The following is a 17,931-nucleotide window of genomic DNA, read 5'->3' as shown; positions in this document are numbered from 1 at the left end:
ATTACTAATTTGGTGTAGCTTTGCTAGGATCTCTGTTTCACCGATGTGTGATTAGTGGTAATAAAATTTTGCCACTGTCTCTGAGCTATTATTTTCATTGCTGTTCTATGAGTTAGTGCTAATTGATTTCCTTTGTTTGCGATTTTCAGAAAGTTGGATCGTTAGCCGGAAAACTTGCCCTTTTGACTTCTGAGGTATATTATTTAACACTGGTTTAATTACTGTTCTTACATTTTTTTGTGCACATCGGGATTATATGTAGCTATCTAATTATGCCATCCTTTGACTATGTATGAGCACGATAGCAGTAGAATGTGTGATTGTTACATCCTAAGTTGGTGTAATGTAAAAAAAAATCATGCCATCAAAACTACACTGACACATAATTCTAAATAAAAGGCAGTTAAAAATGATCAGCGTGGATGGACATGCTGTGAGAGGACTGATTCCAAAATACATCTTAACAGCTTTATCCGGCTGATAATTCAAAACATTATCAAGTCTAAATGACTGGTCGTTAGTTAAACCCTTCTGAGATATACCCTTTGTTTGTTGCACTCTCACAAATTTAATCCGTTCCACCATCACAGTTTTTTTAGCTTTTACAGTTTTCCCACGGTTTCTGGAATGCATTTTCGATCTTAATACTATCTGCTCTGTTGCTTGCTGTTATCAACTTTTAAAAATTGAAACAACGTTATAGTTCTAACCAAAATTTGTGAAGGCCAAGGATGTAACCATCTTTGGTTTCACATTGTTAATTTGAATTATGAAGTTATGAGTGAATAAATTGGGAGTCTGAAATGTGTGTCTGCCACATAGGTTGGGTTGGGTTGGGTTGTATTAGCGACTCTGTGTGAGTGTAAAGGTGGGTGTGGAGGTGGAGGTGGAGGTGGTGGGGTGGTGGTTTTGTTTTTGCGCCATCCCAAGACCAAGGAGAATGCATGTGAGAAAATGTGATGAGTTTTAAACTCATCACTCACTTATTAGTCAAGTCAACCATTTTCCACTCAACTCTGATCTGCCAATTTGCCAATTGCCATATGGTTTTAATTTGAACAGGTTTAAGGATTAGGTTTGGTTGGATTTCAACCATTAGATTTCGGATTAAAAGCATTAGGTTGAACGATTAGATTTGGTTGGATTTCAACCATTACATTTCATAGATTTGAAATCTGTTTACTATCTCATTTAATTGTTGTATGTTACCTCATTTAACTCAAATTCAATGATATTTGGTCCTCCAATTTCTCGGATTTCCTAACGGATTTACTTTCTTTGGAAATTTCAGGAACCCTGATTCTGGGAGGAAGAATACACTGCATTGCCATCTTTAAGTATACAATTCTGCACACTGATTACATGTTCAAAAGCCTAATTAGTTATACACCATTTTTTTATTACCTTTGCAAAGCTTTTCTACTTAGATTTTAAATATGTGATTAGTTTGTAAAGAATAAACGAGACAACTAATCATGGGTACATACTTCTTTTTCGATTTTATCCTCTGCATTGTTTCCTGAATGAAATTGGATTCATAGATGTAGGGATACAGCAACAACTGAGGTGTGAATAAAAGGTCTAGCCGTAACGATTTTAGGGTTTAGAATTGATTCGAAAATATGAGAAAATGCTGCATTCTCTGTTTTTTTTTTTTTTTTTTTTTTTTTGTTGCTGTAGTGATTCCAACTTAGTATATACCCATTTTTATAGTACCATGAATAAAGAATATGCAATTGCTAGGATCTCAATTTGATGATCCCATTATAAATGGATCTATATAAATCAAGGCTAATTCAGTCCAACTTGATATAGTATGACTTAATATAACATATCCTTTGATCTTTATATTACTTATGGTTTTCTGTAGTGGTAGTTTAATTAAAATCGAAAAATGTAATAAGAATGAGGTTACTCATTCATTATATTTTAATATTTTCTAGGTTTTAAATTAACTTTGATCTATCCAAATATGATGTTAATCGATTCTGAATCAATAAATAAGATTTGGTGATCCAAATAGGATTCAAATCTGTTAATTCGATTTCAAATATGATGTTACATGTACTGTAGATTGGTCACAGCCTAATAAGAAGACTAACTGGAAGTGATTTAGCCCTTCATTCTCATTTTTTTTGTTCAGTCCAGTAGCAAGAAAAAATAAGGGTGCCTGAAAACCAGTTACCTAAGCATATATGTTTAACAGCTTCCTTCACTGTAGATTAATACCCAACGATTCTAACCTATATTATATTGTTTATATACTTTTGGAAGTATGTCATAATCAATTTGATTTTCTATTGGTATGTGTGAAACCAATTTGATTCAGGTTACAAGGTTGAGGGTTGCGGATAGTTAATCATGTTCAATAACCTTAGTTACAGTGCCATTCACTTAAATTTTGTTTTCAAGTTATAGAAATACGGCTTTTCATTCTTACTTAATATAAGCTTTCATTACATCTTCAGTTTCACATCATTCATCATTGTATTTGCTAATATCAGTTTTTAGTGTGATAAGCTTACTGGTGTATTGTTAAAAGGTAGTGAAATAATCTGTGCTTGACGACTTACCTGCTCAAACAGCGCTTTTTATGTGTTTTGTTAACTGCTAAGTAGGTTTTTAGGAACTTTGTATTTTCATGTTTTCACGAATTTAGAAAACAGTTTTGACGATGGAGATTGCCTGTTGAGTGGGAGGACTTGGCTTTTGGGGACATGATAAATTCAAATTTTAGCAGATGTTTGTTTCCTCCATACTAATTCAAAACCGATTACGATACCTCATCCTTACTTTAGGCTTTTAAATTAATATGGTGACAGAAGATGCATTCCCATTGTTAGCAACTTTTCTTTCGTTAAATGTGAATTTTTCGTACATTAAGTCCATTGAACTATCCCAGTTAGAGTCCATTGCACTGTCGCAAATTGTTTTCCTGTATCCATTTGTTTGCGCTTCGAATTCTAACTCTCAATCTCATTGATTTGTTGTAGTTTAGATCAAGGTGTTATTGCAACGTTGTGATCTGCTCTTCTTGCTGCCTTTCATCTAGGGATCCGCACCTATTGCATCTGAATCAAGGCTTTGGTATGTCACCTAAACTAAGATACATTGTTTCCCCGTGCTTTCTGGTTGAGTTAATTCAGATTTATCATGTCAGTCGATTGTTTGGTTTTATCAGCTTATGTCATTCATTTGCTACTTGCTTTGTTTTCATTCTTCGTTATCTCTGTGATCTTTTGATACTTAACAAGTTCATTGGTTTCTTTCTTTTTGTTGGTTTTAACTTAGTCTCAACCATTCTATTATTGTTCAAAGGTGCATTGGTGTCATCTATGATTTTGCTTTAACCGAGTGTTCCTAATTCTTAGTCGAATGTTGTTAGCCATTTTATATGTTTTTTTGGTCAATTGCTTTCTTTCTTTGTCGCGTTTTGAATCTTCCAACCCACTCTTCAAACCTTAGTTACTTTGCTTGGTTGGTGTGCTTGGTGTGGTTGGTGTTTTCGTTAGGTTTTTCTAAGAGTCAACCCTCTCATCCGTGCCAAAGTACATTAATAAGTGCTGTTAATAACTACGCTCTCCGAACAAATCTAAGTTCTTTGTAACCTCTGTTTCTCCAAAGGTCCGATAGTTCTTTCTTTTTTTTGGTTTAAATTTTGTCTATGCAATTCTGTTAGTGTGAAAGTCTCTTGGTGTCTCTATGATTCTTATCTAACCCAATGTTTTTAATTGTTTATCAAATGTTGTTAAGCATTTTATATGTTTTCTTTTGGTTGCTTCCTTTCTTTGTTACGTTCTCACTTTACCAAACCGTTCTTCGAAGGTTAGTTACTTTGGTTGGTTGGTCTTTTCGTTAGGTTTATCTGATGGTCTACTGTCTCATCCTCCCCGAAGTGCTTTAATAAATGATGTTAACAATTCCAATCTCTCAACAAACCAGACATATTTCCAAAAAAAAATCACAACTTCTATATTTAAATTTTAAATTTTTTTTTACTGTGTTATTCTAAGACCTAGAAGCTAAACAGATTTTTCTAACAAACATAAGTATTGACGTTATATTTAATTTGTGATTCAGGGTAGATAAAATGGTCAAAGAGATTGATCGAAGCGAACAACAAATTCTAGGAGGAGTTTTGGTTAAAAATTTAAAGGAACTGATTGAGGCTCGAAACAATAACAGGCTTCGAAGAACGATACAGATATATAGAGAAACTGCCCCAGGACCCAATACAAAGAAAGGAGTCAAAATAGAAAAAACAAGGATGGGTTTGCGTGTTTATGGTAAGGGTGCAAACCGAAACAAATTGATCGTCCACACTATCCATTCACCTGCAAATCGTAGTGATTCACCGGAAGAACAACTTCCGTTGAATGAAGAAGTTTAACAGTTTTTTTGGCGGGTTTTCGGTGGGATCTACAAGTTTGGTTGTTGCTACAAAATTGGAATTTTGTTGCTCTTTCTTGCCTCCACCGTAACATCCTTCTAGGTTTTTAATGTATAGAGACTTAACGGGTGTTAGATAAGATAAACGCCATGTAAACCTCTTTTGTTTGGTCATAACATCAATAATGTAAACAATTAACCCTTTTACCGTTCAAGGATGAAGTGTTGGCGTGCTAGGAATATGTTTCTCTGCTTATATATTTTTTCCATTTCTCTTTTTCTTGATAGGATCGTTTGACTCATGCTTCTTTGTTGGTTATACACTAATAAAACAATTTTTCTATTAATGTTTTGATATTATTCATTTGTTTTTAAATTGCAACTTTAGTTGTTTTTATGAAGATTCTGTTCTCATTTTTAACTTTGAAAATTTTAGTTGGTCCCTCAACAATTTTTAATTGGTTACTCTAAAACATATGTTTTATGCTGTGTTAGTTCATTCTTTGCAGCCATATCTGAATTCTTAAAAACTATGGTAATTAATGTGGTTTTTCGGGTGGTTTTTCAAATGGGGAAAAAGGGGTGAGCGACGAATTTATATTATTATTGTCGGTTGGTATGTAACTATTTGAATATGGAAGGCATCGTATTATGCAAACAATGCAACAATTGTAAATAGAAAAGGTCCATGCGGTGTGCAAAGGGTGGGTTTAGAGATGGTGAGGTTTGCCTAGGTAGCAAGATTAATGCTCATGGTTTCGTAGTTGTGTTGATAACTGTGAAAACAGACGACATTGGTCGCCTCACTGTTCCTCTACAATGATTTTAGTGTTTGGATCTTTAATGACTTCTCAACTTAATGGTTTTTAACTACTTCAGAGTGATTCATAAAGTTGGATACAATTTTATTAGAGGGTGTCAATTTAAAAGTATGGATTAGGGGTTTACATGTTTAGGGTCTTCAGCTATGGATACAAAGTTGTTCATCACGTTAGACAGGAATTTCAAGTTGAATTATGACCATGATAAAATGTTTCTTATGTTTACTTACCTTGGACTGACTTCAATCCATTTTTTCCACCATCACAGATTTTTCATGATTCTTTTCAATTTTTACTTCTTATAAATAAAATTGTTCCAGTCAACTTATCGACGTGTTGACATGTTTAAGTGATGGTGCTTAAACTCAAAACATCCTGGAGTATTTCTATCATTAATAATTTGTATCAAGCTCACCGTTTAATAAGAGTCCAACCTACCAACTTTGTGAAACGGAACAATGGAATCGCATCATAGATTTCTATGTTTCCCTAAACATATTTAATGAAAAAGTTTTCCAACGTTTATAGGATCTAACACATACTGAATGCAAGCTTTAATCTTCGAACTCTCAAATGATGCATATCCTTTAGCATCCATCACAAATGTTTCTATATGTTGTTCACTAACTACGTGAGGTGCAACTCCGTCTTCGACTGTTAAAATATATTTATTGTTGGAAATTAAGGGCTTAGACTCTTAAATATACACTTTTCATCTTGCACTATCTATTGGTCTAAAGTGAGTCAGACCTAAATAATTTGTTTGTTTCTGTCAAATTTATAAATGCATGTCTTATATTAATGTCGTTGAGCCGTGCATTAGTTTTTATAGTTCGATGTTTGTTCTGTCTTTGGCTTCTCTCTAATTATATACGTGTTTATATTTTGTCTTCCTATTTCTCTAGGTTTTGTTTTTATTGTTGGAGTCCTGCACTGTTCTTTGGTGGCATTCATTCACAGCTACACTTTCGTCTCTACAACGGTTAGATTTTTGTCCCTTTAAAGAACCTTTAACTTTTTATTTTTTATTTTTACTCTTTTCTCGGTTTACATGTTCAATCGTCAATGCATGCTTTTTTGGATCATAGTAACGTCGTTATTCAATATTTATGCTGCTTTCCTTTATCACCATATTTTTGCAATCATCGTTCACTTTAATCATTAATTTTCCACTCTGCACTGACAAACCACACTATTTTAGGAAACAATTACAAATCAATTGTCTCTATTCTTCATTCTAATCTAAAAAGATTAGGATTATGTTTTTACTATTATGTTAACAAAGTGTTTGCGATTCTGAAGACCTCTTGCTTGAATGGGTTTTGGTTCACCGCCCATTTCATATGGTTACCATAGTTGTTTCATCGTCACATTCCTTCTGTTAGAAAGTAAACCATTGATGTGTGGTTTTTTCCGTTTATGTAGATTTATGTCTAAAAGAATAGGCCTATCTAGGAATGCCACTAGAATTGAGCGTGCTGATTCGCCTACATCTATTGCGGTTGTTAATCTTGATGATATCGTATTACAAGATGTTCCCATCAGTTATGACGACGAATACAACAATACTTCAACCTCTTTACTATTTTTAAACAAAGGAAACAACTCTCCCCAAACATTTACATCAAGTTTTGAACAACATACTCCTGTTGGAGGTCTTCTTACCTCACATTCAGCTGCTGGAACAAGTTCTCATCAAATTTCTGTACCCCTTTTTCTTGCTGACCATGCCACTATGCGCCGGTTGTTAGCCAAAGATGCTCCAACTATTCATTCTGTTAAAAACCCGCTCATCACTGGGCAGGCCACCTATCAGAAAAAAAGAAAGAGTATGCACTCTTTCAATATAACTTTGTTTACATTTTGCTGCTGATTTCAAAATTTTGCTTATCTTCGTTAATTAACTTCTATCAATTGGTTTGATGTATGCTTCTATTATTCATTGTTTTTATAGGGAATGATCCAGAATATGTTGATTTTGGATTAAGAAATTGCCAATGTTAATATTGCAGTGCTCTATTTTGGTCTGCAGAGCAGACAAAAAACCATCCTGAGCGTACTTCTTCTATTTCTACCCCGCAGTTTACTGCGTGTTGCATGAATCAAAAAGTTCAATTCCCACGTGCTAAACCCACACCCATTTTTTTGGATGAATTGTTAAACCCCACAAATTCTCAAAGCTTTTTACAGTTTAAAAGAAATATTAGATCGTATAATTCAATGATGGCATTAACTTCAATGGGGGCCAAATTTGATCCATCGATCAACAAAGGTCGAGGTCCATATGTTTTTAAAATTAATGGTCAAGTGCATCATTTGATGGGTTCTTTGTTGCCTCCAGAAGGCGACAATCCTAAATTTGCACAGCTCTACATTTATGACACTCAAAATACAGTAATCGTATCGGTTGTTTGAACAGATCAAAAGCATCTGAAAAACTCGATCAAAAGGTTGTTAGTGGCCTCATTAAAATGCTAGACGAGTGTAATGAGGTTGTTCAACTTTTTAGGCAAGCCAGGGATAGAATTGATGAAAGGTCCACAAGTAATTTACGTCTACGTTTGTACGGTGCACAGAGTAACCATGATGTACAATACAATTTGCCAACATGTGACGAGATAGATGGCTTAATAGTTGGGGACATTGGCCAATTTCACACCGAAAGAGATATTGTTGTGGAGCATAGGACAGATGGCCTCCAAAGAATCACAAAGTTACATCCTAAATACATGGCTCTACAATATCCTCTTCTTTTCCCATATGGTCAAGATGGGTACCGGAAAGGTCTTCCTTGGAATCCAAATTTTAGGGGCAAAAAACCAAAGACTAGGGGGGTATCAATGAGAGCATTTTTGGGTTATCAAATTCAAGATAGACCAGGACATAGTGACACCCTGTTGAAAGGCGGCAGATTGTTTCAACAATACTTAGTTGATGCATATGCGACACTTGAAGAAGATAGGTTAGATTTCATTAGGGCAAATCAAGATTCTTTTAGAACAGAAGGTCTTAAAGGAATTCATGAAGCGCTCAAAGCAGGAAATGCAACCAGTTCTTCTGTTGGCAAAAGGGTCATTCTCCCAACTTCATTTACTGGCAGTGTTAGATATATGATAAATAATTATCAAGATGCCATGGCTATATGTCGCCACCTTGGAAATCTTGATTTATTTATCACTTTCACATGCAACGCTAAATGGCCTGAAATTATTGAAGATCTGCGTGATAAACCTGGTTGTAAAGCTGAAGACAGGCCATATTTAATTTCCAGAATTTTTAAAGCAAAACTTGACCATTTGATTAAATACCTCAAATCAGGAAAACCTTTTGGCGATGTCGAATCTGGTTAGTTCTTTATTGTTGACCAATTTTTTCCTTTTATTTGTTTCTATTTTATCACTGCAAGTCCTAAGAGTCTATGGTTTTGATACTCCTGCATATTTATTATTTTTTTAAACAGTGATTTACACGGTTGAGTTCCAAAAAAGAGGTCTTCCTCATTGTCATATCTTGCTATGGGTCAATCAACATTATAAATGTCATTCTCCTTACGATGTTGATTCTATCATTTCGGCTGAGCTTCCTGACGAAGAACGTGACAAAGCTGGGTATGATGCAGTTTCGTAGTACATGATCCACGGCCCATGTGGTGTTGCGAATCAATTTTCACCTTGCATGAAAGAAAACAAATGTTCAAAAAAATTTCCTAAATCTTTCACAAGTGAAACCACTTTTTCCACAGAGGGTTTCGTTGCATATAAGCGTCGAGATATACAAAATCTGTTTGTTCTTAAAAACGGAATCAAGCTAGATAATACATTTGTTGTCCCTTACAACCGTGAGCTATTGTTGAAGTATCAAGCACATATAAACGTTGAATCATGTTGTCAATCAACACTCATTAAGTATCTTTTTAAGTACATAACTAAAGGTGTTGATCGAACTAGAGCTGTTTTTGAGGATGACGAGTTTGATGAGGTTGTGGCTTACCTAAACTGTAGATACTTATGCCTATACGAAGCAGTGTGGAGATTGTTACAATTTCACATTCATTTTAGAGAACCATCAGTTGAGAGGTTGTCTGTACACCTTCCATCTGACCAAAATGTTCTTTTTAGAGAGACTGATGATCTAAACCATGTTGTTAACCACCCAAATCTTGAAAGCACTATGTTAACCCAGTGGTTTCAAACCAATGTCCAAGACCCTGATGCACGTATGTTAGCTTACGTTGAGTTTCCTACCAAGTATGTTTGGAAAAATGATGAAAAACAGTGGACCCGTCGAAAAAGAGGTAGATCTCTAGGAAGGGTTGCGTATATTTACCCTGCTGCGGGTGAATTATACTATTTGAGGTTGCTACTAAATTACCAAAAAGGCATCTTTAGTTTTAATGATTTAAGGACTGTTAAAGGCATTCTTGAACCCACATTCCAAGCTGCATGCACCTCGCTTGGATTATTAGGCGATGATAAGGAATGGAATAATGCTATGTTAGAAGCTGTTGTCACTGCGTCATCCTTTCAATTAAGGCAATTGTTTGTCACATTGGTTCTCTTTTGTAATGTTGCTAATCCATCAACACTATTTGAAACACATTGGAAGACGATGTGTGATGACATTTCGAAAAACATGATGAATGCTTTTGGCCTACAAGATGTCTCTAAGTACCAAGATGAACTTAGGAATTCACTTTTGTACGAGTTAGAAAAATTGTTTGCTGCTTCGAATAGTTCTTTGTCAAAGCATCACCTACCACAACCAAACAAGTTGATGATGGATAGAATTACAAATAGGAGTTTGAGGGAAGAGTTAGATTACAATGTTGACTCACTAAAACATGAGCACTCAAACCTATTCAAGCTGTTAAATAAAGAGCAAAAATATGTTTATGACAGTGTCATACAAACAATTCACAACAACAGACCTGGCCTGTTTTTTGTACATGGTCATGGTGGAACAGGCAAAACTTTTTTGTGGACCACCATCATAGCTAGAATTAGATCCCAAAATCAAATTGTTTTAGCAGTGGCTTCATCTGGAATTGCCTCCCTCTTACTTCCTTGTGGAAGAACGGCTCACTCTAGATTTAAAATTCCTATCAACATCACAGATTGCTCAGTTTGTGAAATTAAAAAAGGGACTCAGCTTGCAAAACTAATCAGTGAAGCTACTCTCATTATTTGGGATGAAGAACCTATGAATCATAAACGATGTTTTGAAACCCTAGATAGGTCCCTTCGTGATGTTCTTAAGGGGTCAAAACCAGGTTTTGACCATTTGTCGTTTGGAGGTAAGCTGATTCTTTTTGGAGGTGACTTTAGACAAATTCTTCCTGTTGTTCCAAACGGAAGTGTTGCTGACATTGTCGAAGCTTCATTGACGAGTTCATACCTTTGGCCATATTTAACAAAATTTTGTTTGAAGCAAAACATGAGGCTTTCGAAACCAAGTTTGGACGAAAGAGAAAAACAAGAACTCACTCATTTTGCAAAGTGGATATTAGACATTGGAAACGATACTGCTACCAACTCTTTACCTTCAACTAATGAAGAAAGCTCTTGGGTTCAAATTCCAGAACAATTCCTTATCCGTTTTGATGAAGATCCTATCAAAGCTATGGTTTCAGCTGTGTACACAAATTTCAAAACTAATTTCCGAGATGTGCCATATTTGAAAGAAAGAGCTATTGTCACACCACGAAATGATACAACAACTGAAATAAACGCTTTTATGTTGGGTATGGTGCCCGGCGAAAATCGTACCTATCTCAGTTTTGATACGGTCTCTTCTTCAACAGAAAATTTAGAAAATTTAGATGTGCTTTATCCAAATGAATTTCTAAACCAACTTGATTTACCTGGTTTACCGCACCACAAGTTAGATTTGAAAGTTGGCACCCTAGTGATGTTGCTTAGAAATTTAAACCAAAGCAGTGGATTGTGTAATGGAACACGATTGGTTGTGATGCAATTGAACGACAAAATTATACAAGCAACAATCATAACAGGAAGCAACATTGGTGAAAAAGTTTATATCCCCAGGATAATTACTGAATCATCTCAGCATAAATATCCCTTTACTCTACGAAGGCGACAATTCCCTCTTAAACTTTGTTATGCGATGACAATCAACAAAAGCCAAGGACAATCCTTAAAAATTGTTGGCCTATATCTATCGCAAACTGTTTTTTCACATGGACAACTATATGTTGCGCTATCCAGAGTCACCTCAAAAAAGGGTCTCAAAATCGTTATTGCTCACAATAGCGACATGCCCTACGGTTATACAAAAAAACATAGTTTATAAAGATGTTTTAAAACATTTACAAGAAGGTATAACTTTGTATTATTATTTTGTGCATTTGTTTATTTTTGTAAACATGACTTCACTACTTAGTTGTTAAATCACGTTATTCAATTTTGAATTTAATTTGGTCCTAAATTGTTTATATATCTAGATTAATGGAGGAGCAAGCAATTCGTTTTCTGACGCCATACCAGCCAGCAAACAAACTCCACATCAGGGTATGCAGAATATGGGTCACGAAAAGCATTGGAGATAATCCTCAACCTATAAGTCTTGATTGCGTCTTCGTTGATAAGGATGTAAGATTTTTACACCTTCTTACTTATTGTTGAATGGTAGCATTTTTACGTATCCAAATGTGCATACCATGTTCTCAGTACAACAAACTTTGTAATCAAACATAGACTAAATTCCACAAAGAAACTGATTTATACAATCTGCTACCCAATTATGCATCGCTTACATAATTACCATTTGTCTGATTAATTGTTTCACTAGATATGATCTTGGGCTTAACATTAAATTTATACTGGGTTAACAACTTCATGCAAATAAACAACAACTGAAAAACCTATTTTCTCCATATGATGGCATGGCTTTCAATAAATTTTGTTCAAAAAAAAAAATAAAAATAAATAAAATTTCACAATGCACCATGCACACTTTTCCTATCTTTGGATTTCACTACAAATATTATATTTTGTTCTGTTTGAGGAAGCTTTTATGCCTCTAGAAACAAAACTAAGTATGAACTATCAAGTCTTCTTTTCCTTAATTTTTCTTCAATGTTTTTTAACCTATACAAATCAAACTAAATGTCATTTTGCAAGGTTGCTTCAACTACTACCGATTTGATTCTCTGAATAATCTCCACTGTTATCTTGCATATGATCTTAAATGCTATCTAAGTAGCCACAAGTAGACTATATTGCATGTTTACGTGATTCTTAAACTATATGCATTAAATGTTATCTCACTCATTTAGTATTATGTCTAATCTTAAAATTCTCCTTCTAAAAGAGAGATGCGGTTCACGGAACCATCAACGGTCGAGACATCCAATTTTTTTTGGACCAACTAAGTGTCGGCAATGCATATGAAATCAACAAATTTCGTGTCATTCATAACAAGAGATCAAGCAAGGTTGTCCCTCATGCAGCTATCATTGAATTGAATAGGAAAACCACAATCGTTCCTATTCACAAAACAAGTCAAGAACTCCCAATGCACTGGTTCAATTTAATTGAGCTTAATCAACTTCATCAAAGAATCGACAACGATGTTGAGCTTACAGGTAACAAATTTAGTTTCAAATGCCGCTCAAACATCTAAGTTGATCATTTATATGTTTTTGTTGCCTTCAGTGTTCACTCATTCCTCCCATTAAATATTATATGTAGATGTGTTTGGTTGCCTAACGGCTGTGCAGCCAACTGAAGAAATCACTATCCAGAACACAAGAGTTGCAAAGAAGAGAAATCTAAACTTGCAAAACATTAGGTAATTACTATTTACATTAAACTCTAAACATTATTTATATGCCACCTTATTTATGACATATACCAAACCATCATCTTTTGTATTACTTACAGAGACGAAACAGTGAGAATAACCTTATGGGGAGAGACTGCAACAGGTTTTGAGACCAGTGGAATACAAGCACTTTTGCCACCCGTATTTTGTGCTTTCACAAGCCTGAAAGTAAAACAATACCAAGGTTATACCCTGCCATGCTTTATCTAACTACTTAAAGTTTCAGTTTGTTAATTGTTATCTCATATTTACAGGAAAACCTGTTCTTGGAAGCACAGGATCAACCGTTTGTGTTTTCAATCCAGAGATTCCACAACTCTCTGAATACAAACACAAGTAAATCGACAACCCTTCTTTAATAACTTTTTCGTTTATATTTCTTCGATTAATCTTTCTCACCCTAAACATGCACAAAACAGGTTTAAGCATAGCAAATCACCTCTTCAAATCCTTCCCACCTCAGCTGAGATGTATACGGGCCGTGCAGTCAGTGCTACTACTGAGTCAAAATCAATTGACGAATTGCTTTTACTTGATCCTGCCTTGCACAAGGTTAGTTTGTCATCACCAAACTATTCACCGAAACCACCTCTTTTTACTAATAGATTTTCGTGCTGCATCTAACTTGACCATCTCTTGCTTTGCTTCTCTATCTGTTTATACTCCATGTTTGCAAAGTTAATTTCAAAACCTCATGTTTCCATAACAGAATGCAAGTTTCGTATGCCAAGCAACTATTGTTGAATTTGATTTGACTAAGGGCTGGTGGTACAAATCATGCCCGTCTTGCCATAAAGTTGTCAAGAAAAACTCTGAATCGTTTGAGTGCAATGAACATGGGTTCATAAACAGATTACCCGAACCATGGTAATATACTTTTACACCTATTTTACATATGATGCTTATAATACGTTGCTGAATCCTTTTTTATTATCTTGCGATTATGACAAATAAGTCGTCTCCCCAAGGATTACATAATACATAAATGATCCTTCATCCATACAAAGGATGCCCCTATGGTGTGCATCCCAGGCCTTGCTATAAAAAATTCATTCAACAATCATTTCGAAAATTCTTCTTTGGTTATCACTTTCTGCTTAACAACTGTGATTCTAAATAGGACCATTGTCAAATATCCTTTTAAATTTGTTCCAATTAAGAATTGTACCCTACAACAATCTATTTTCTATGTCATTGGGTTGCACTCATCCTTATTTTATGTGTTTTAGTCGTGCTTATTCATATTTACACATGTTCATTAGTTTGGAATTAAACTTCCAGTGCACAACTTTTGAACATCATATTAATTGTTAAACTATGCCTTACAAACTTTGAGAACCATCATTTCCATTTGTGCTTCTACATTATAGAGCCAGCAGCTAAAATCAGCTTATAATGTTCTTCCATGATTCATTAACTCAAAACTTTCAAACATACACTTCTCATTCTGCACAATATGTTGATGTAAGGTAAATTAATTCTAAATAATTTGTCTTTCTATCCATTTTATACATGCATACCCTGCATTACAGTGGTTCTATTGCATTTGGTACATTACCCACAAGATTGCTATTAGCAGTATTGTTTTCCTAACAACCAAATATCCTCATCTTACCTAGGTTCAAAATAGATCTTATTGTGGAAGATAGCACAAATCAGCACAACTTCCTCATGATAGGAAGACATGCCGAAAAAATACTTCGTGTTTCTTGCCACACTCTGGTGATAGAGGATGGACATGACGATCCTTTCATACTTCCACCAGCTCTAAAAAATTTGGTCGGCACAACAAAACAATTTCAGCTCTCCTTTGGAAATCAAAACACTGACTTTGGAAAGACAGACTTCATAGTTCATGCACTACTCCAAGATCAACCGCTTTCGAGCCCAACAATTGCCTTGGTCACACCAAAAACACCTACTCCCTCCGTAGGAATACATATTATGACTCAAGCGACCCCCAGCCCAGTGATGCCTTCTCACCGACCAAATCAACAACCCCAGTTACTTGCACCCACAAAGACTTCAAAAAGAGCATTGTTTCCTAATGAACCGGACAAATCTAACAGGTAAAGTTTTCTCTTGCTTTAAAATCTCATGTGTAAATCTTCCAAACCATGCTTCTCTTAGGTATACTACAATTTTAGACTTATAGTGTTTACAATCTTCCAAACCATGCTTCTCTTAGGTATACTACAATTTTAAACTTATAGTGTTTACAATTTGATACCCCATTAACCATGGGATTCCATTTAACTCTTTTTTTTTATTATTGGTTTCTTATGTTTTAACTTTGATTAGCCAAAACAATGTTCAACGATATTTCAGTCTTCTTTTGATGAAGTTCTCAATTCAAGAGCATATATATATATATATATTTGAATTTTTACTATTTAAATTGTGTTGAGCTTGCGTCTGACTTAGTGCTGGTGTTTGTGAGTTTCTAAATTTCTTCCAATAGCTTACTTTTAGTTGCTTTTGATTATATATTTCTCTTCAGAACAATTCTTCCACTTGCATTCTTACCAGCTATACTATTGCAAACCAAGCCAACATATTTGAGCTCTTTTTTTCTTACTATAGGTTTCATAATGAACATCTACTTCTTCTTTGCTTTTTCAACACTTGATTCATTTGCACATGATTTTTTGTTGTTTTTGTACCTGTATCACTAATTTTAACACTGGAAGGCCGTGCTGCATTCACTGTATCAATAATTCTAACAAAGTAGAAATCAAACTGATTTCCATGTTTCTTTACTTCTTGCCGCAAGGGAGAAATGAAATTTACACAAAGCTGGGTTTCCAAAGTTGTCTTCTTTCACTGGTCCCATTCTCCCTTCCCTAGATGTTCTCTAACCTTATAAATTTGTACCTTCATTGACAGCAAAAAACCTCGCGGCGACCAAACAGACACAACCAATTCTGCTAGAATTGCTAAAGAATTCCACAATCTGGTTGTCCCCAAAATTGAACCAGCAGACAAAGTGCCGATAGCCACACTCAGAACAAAATCTCAAACCAAAAAAACCAAAGATAGGTAAGTTACAATTTGTTTTTCCAGCAGACACCTACATAACAACCATCATGGTAGCATTTGTTAAACTATAATTTATATTCTTTGTTATAGTGCGGAAGATGTCCACTCTCAGGAAAAGTTAACACCACAATCTCCGTGATCGACTACAGCAGGCCTTTCTACATCTTTTTGCATTTCAACATTTTAGCTTAAGGACTTTGGCTACTTCAACAACAACGAAACACTCTTTTTGTTTTTTGGTAACTACTGAAATAGATAACCAACCTACAAGACATATTTTTGCCATCTTAAATGTAATGGCAAAATATGTGTGGACAACATGTTACTCCTGTTTCTTAAGGAAACAAACGTCTTGCATAGTTTTTACTTTGCGCGTTTGTGCTTCAAAACTATGATGCTAGAATAAGAACAAAACAGTTTTTATATGTTTTGTCACCTGCTCAAACATGTGCTTTACTTAAATGACATCTATTTTGCCACCTTTACTACAGGGCCGACATTTGTGTAAACTACATGTTACTTCTGTTTATTAAGGAACCAAAACGTTCACTTTCGTTCTGCTAATTGATCAATGTCTTTTCACATCAGTTAAGTTGAATGTATATAAAAACAAAACTACATATCTTATCAACCTCATTCACACATCTATCCCTTTCTTCATTCTTCATTGTGTTAAATTTATTCAGATAAAACATATCTTCATCATACAGCTCAACATCATGTATTCAAGTCCCGCGGCATCGCGCGGGCACATTTTCTAGTAAAAACTAAATCTGCAGTATCAATTTCTAGTTAAATCTTGACTATTCTTGTCTATCTCCTTGAGTGTTTGGACTTTGTTTTAGGAGCGTGCAAAACTTTGATAAATAATAGGCATAACGTCGGGCTTAACTGTATCCACAAGGCTTATTCGCATATCCCTTTTGCACATTATATGTCGGGGCAAATAGATTATGAACGGCAACATAATTATACGTGCCTTAAAACAATCTTTCATCCTTCGTCACAACCATAACCCACATGCTACCAAAAACAAAAAAAACAAAAAAATCCAACAAAACTTGTGTAGCACATGCAACCATCTCGGAAGAAATATGAGACTAAAATGTTATAAACTACTTTAGCATTGAGTTTATTAGATTCTAAACAGGATAGACATAACCAAGACAATTACAAATAGCTCCACACAAATAAGAATTTGAAAGCTTCAAGTCATACAAATGAAGACTTCGTCCCTATAAAACAACAGCTAACATAAAAGAGGCAAGGTTCAAAACGATGGTAGGAAAGGTATAGAAAAACAAGAAAAGAAAAACCACAAGCAGATATCTTTGCCATTCTTTAGCCTTCTTGAACTTTGAGGTACGAGTCTCTAATTGCACTCATTTTTCCAACAACCATATTTAGAAGCATCCGCTCCCTTGGTGATACTGCACAGCAAGAAAGTCCTATCTGCATCATAGCAAACAAGCATTCCTCTATCTTTTTTGCTTTCACCATTTGGCGATTGTTACGTTTGGGCAGCGTAGTCCTTTCGTATCTGTCATCGTTAACACTACCATTAGCTTCGAGGTTGAGGAGCAATGAAGGGTCAACAACGTCCATGACATGGTCGGGCAAAGCCATGGCTGCGAATTTGTAAATGCTTAAACCTTCGATGAATATGTCATCAGTAGGTGTTTTTCCTGTGAACATTTCTAGCAAAAGTATCCCGTAGCTGTAAACATCTCCCTGTATGGAAACTTGGCCTCCCATGCCGTACTCTGCCATGACATACATATAGACAATAAGATGTCACATGCAATAGACTATTAAAATTGATATCTTATTTCAGATTAAT

General features: G+C 35.1%; 3 protein-coding genes across 6 annotated transcripts in view; 2 read left to right on the top strand and 1 right to left on the bottom strand.

The window, feature by feature from the left end:
- The first annotated feature begins 2,991 nt into the window (after window positions 1-2,991).
- On the top strand, window positions 2,992-16,263 carry LOC137712818 (replication protein A 70 kDa DNA-binding subunit D-like). Of its 2 annotated transcripts, none has more exons than XM_088681000.1 (11): window positions 2,992-3,087; window positions 11,671-11,818; window positions 12,540-12,813; window positions 12,920-13,019; window positions 13,112-13,236; window positions 13,307-13,388; window positions 13,472-13,604; window positions 13,762-13,919; window positions 14,672-15,121; window positions 15,939-16,091; window positions 16,182-16,263. In XM_088681000.1, exons 2-11 carry the CDS (start codon window positions 11,675-11,677, stop codon window positions 16,228-16,230), a joined length of 1,668 nt encoding a protein of 555 aa, XP_088537126.1. In that variant the 5' UTR covers window positions 2,992-3,087; window positions 11,671-11,674; the 3' UTR covers window positions 16,231-16,263. The 2 variants fall into 2 exon arrangements, with proteins under 2 accessions (XP_088537126.1, XP_088537125.1); XM_088680999.1 differs by lacking the exon at window positions 2,992-3,087 and adding an exon at window positions 6,121-6,192.
- On the top strand, window positions 6,640-11,519 carry LOC137746842 (uncharacterized). The gene is made up of 3 exons (XM_088680900.1): window positions 6,640-7,010; window positions 7,630-8,555; window positions 9,142-11,519. The coding sequence occupies exons 1-3, from the start codon at window positions 6,640-6,642 to the stop codon at window positions 11,517-11,519; spliced, it is 3,675 nt and encodes a 1,224-aa protein (XP_088537026.1).
- Window positions 16,264-17,176: 913 nt separating the features above from the next.
- LOC137732824 (uncharacterized) overlaps window positions 17,177-17,931 on the bottom strand; it is a 28,847-nt gene continuing 28,092 nt past the window's right edge. For all 3 annotated transcript variants that reach the window (XM_088680813.1, XM_088680814.1, XM_068472086.2), the window contains one exon: window positions 17,177-17,854. In XM_088680813.1, the coding sequence (XP_088536939.1) occupies window positions 17,433-17,854 (422 nt within the window). In that variant the 3' untranslated portion in view covers window positions 17,177-17,432. The remainder of the gene's footprint in view (window positions 17,855-17,931) is intronic.

Source organism: Pyrus communis, chromosome 12 (genome assembly GCF_041283825.1).
Source record: "Pyrus communis isolate YQ-2024b chromosome 12, ASM4128382v1, whole genome shotgun sequence".
Taxonomy (NCBI): Eukaryota; Viridiplantae; Streptophyta; class Magnoliopsida; order Rosales; family Rosaceae; genus Pyrus; species Pyrus communis.
The sequence above is the reverse complement of the archived record's forward strand: the minus strand, read 5'-3'. Positions and strand labels throughout refer to the sequence as shown.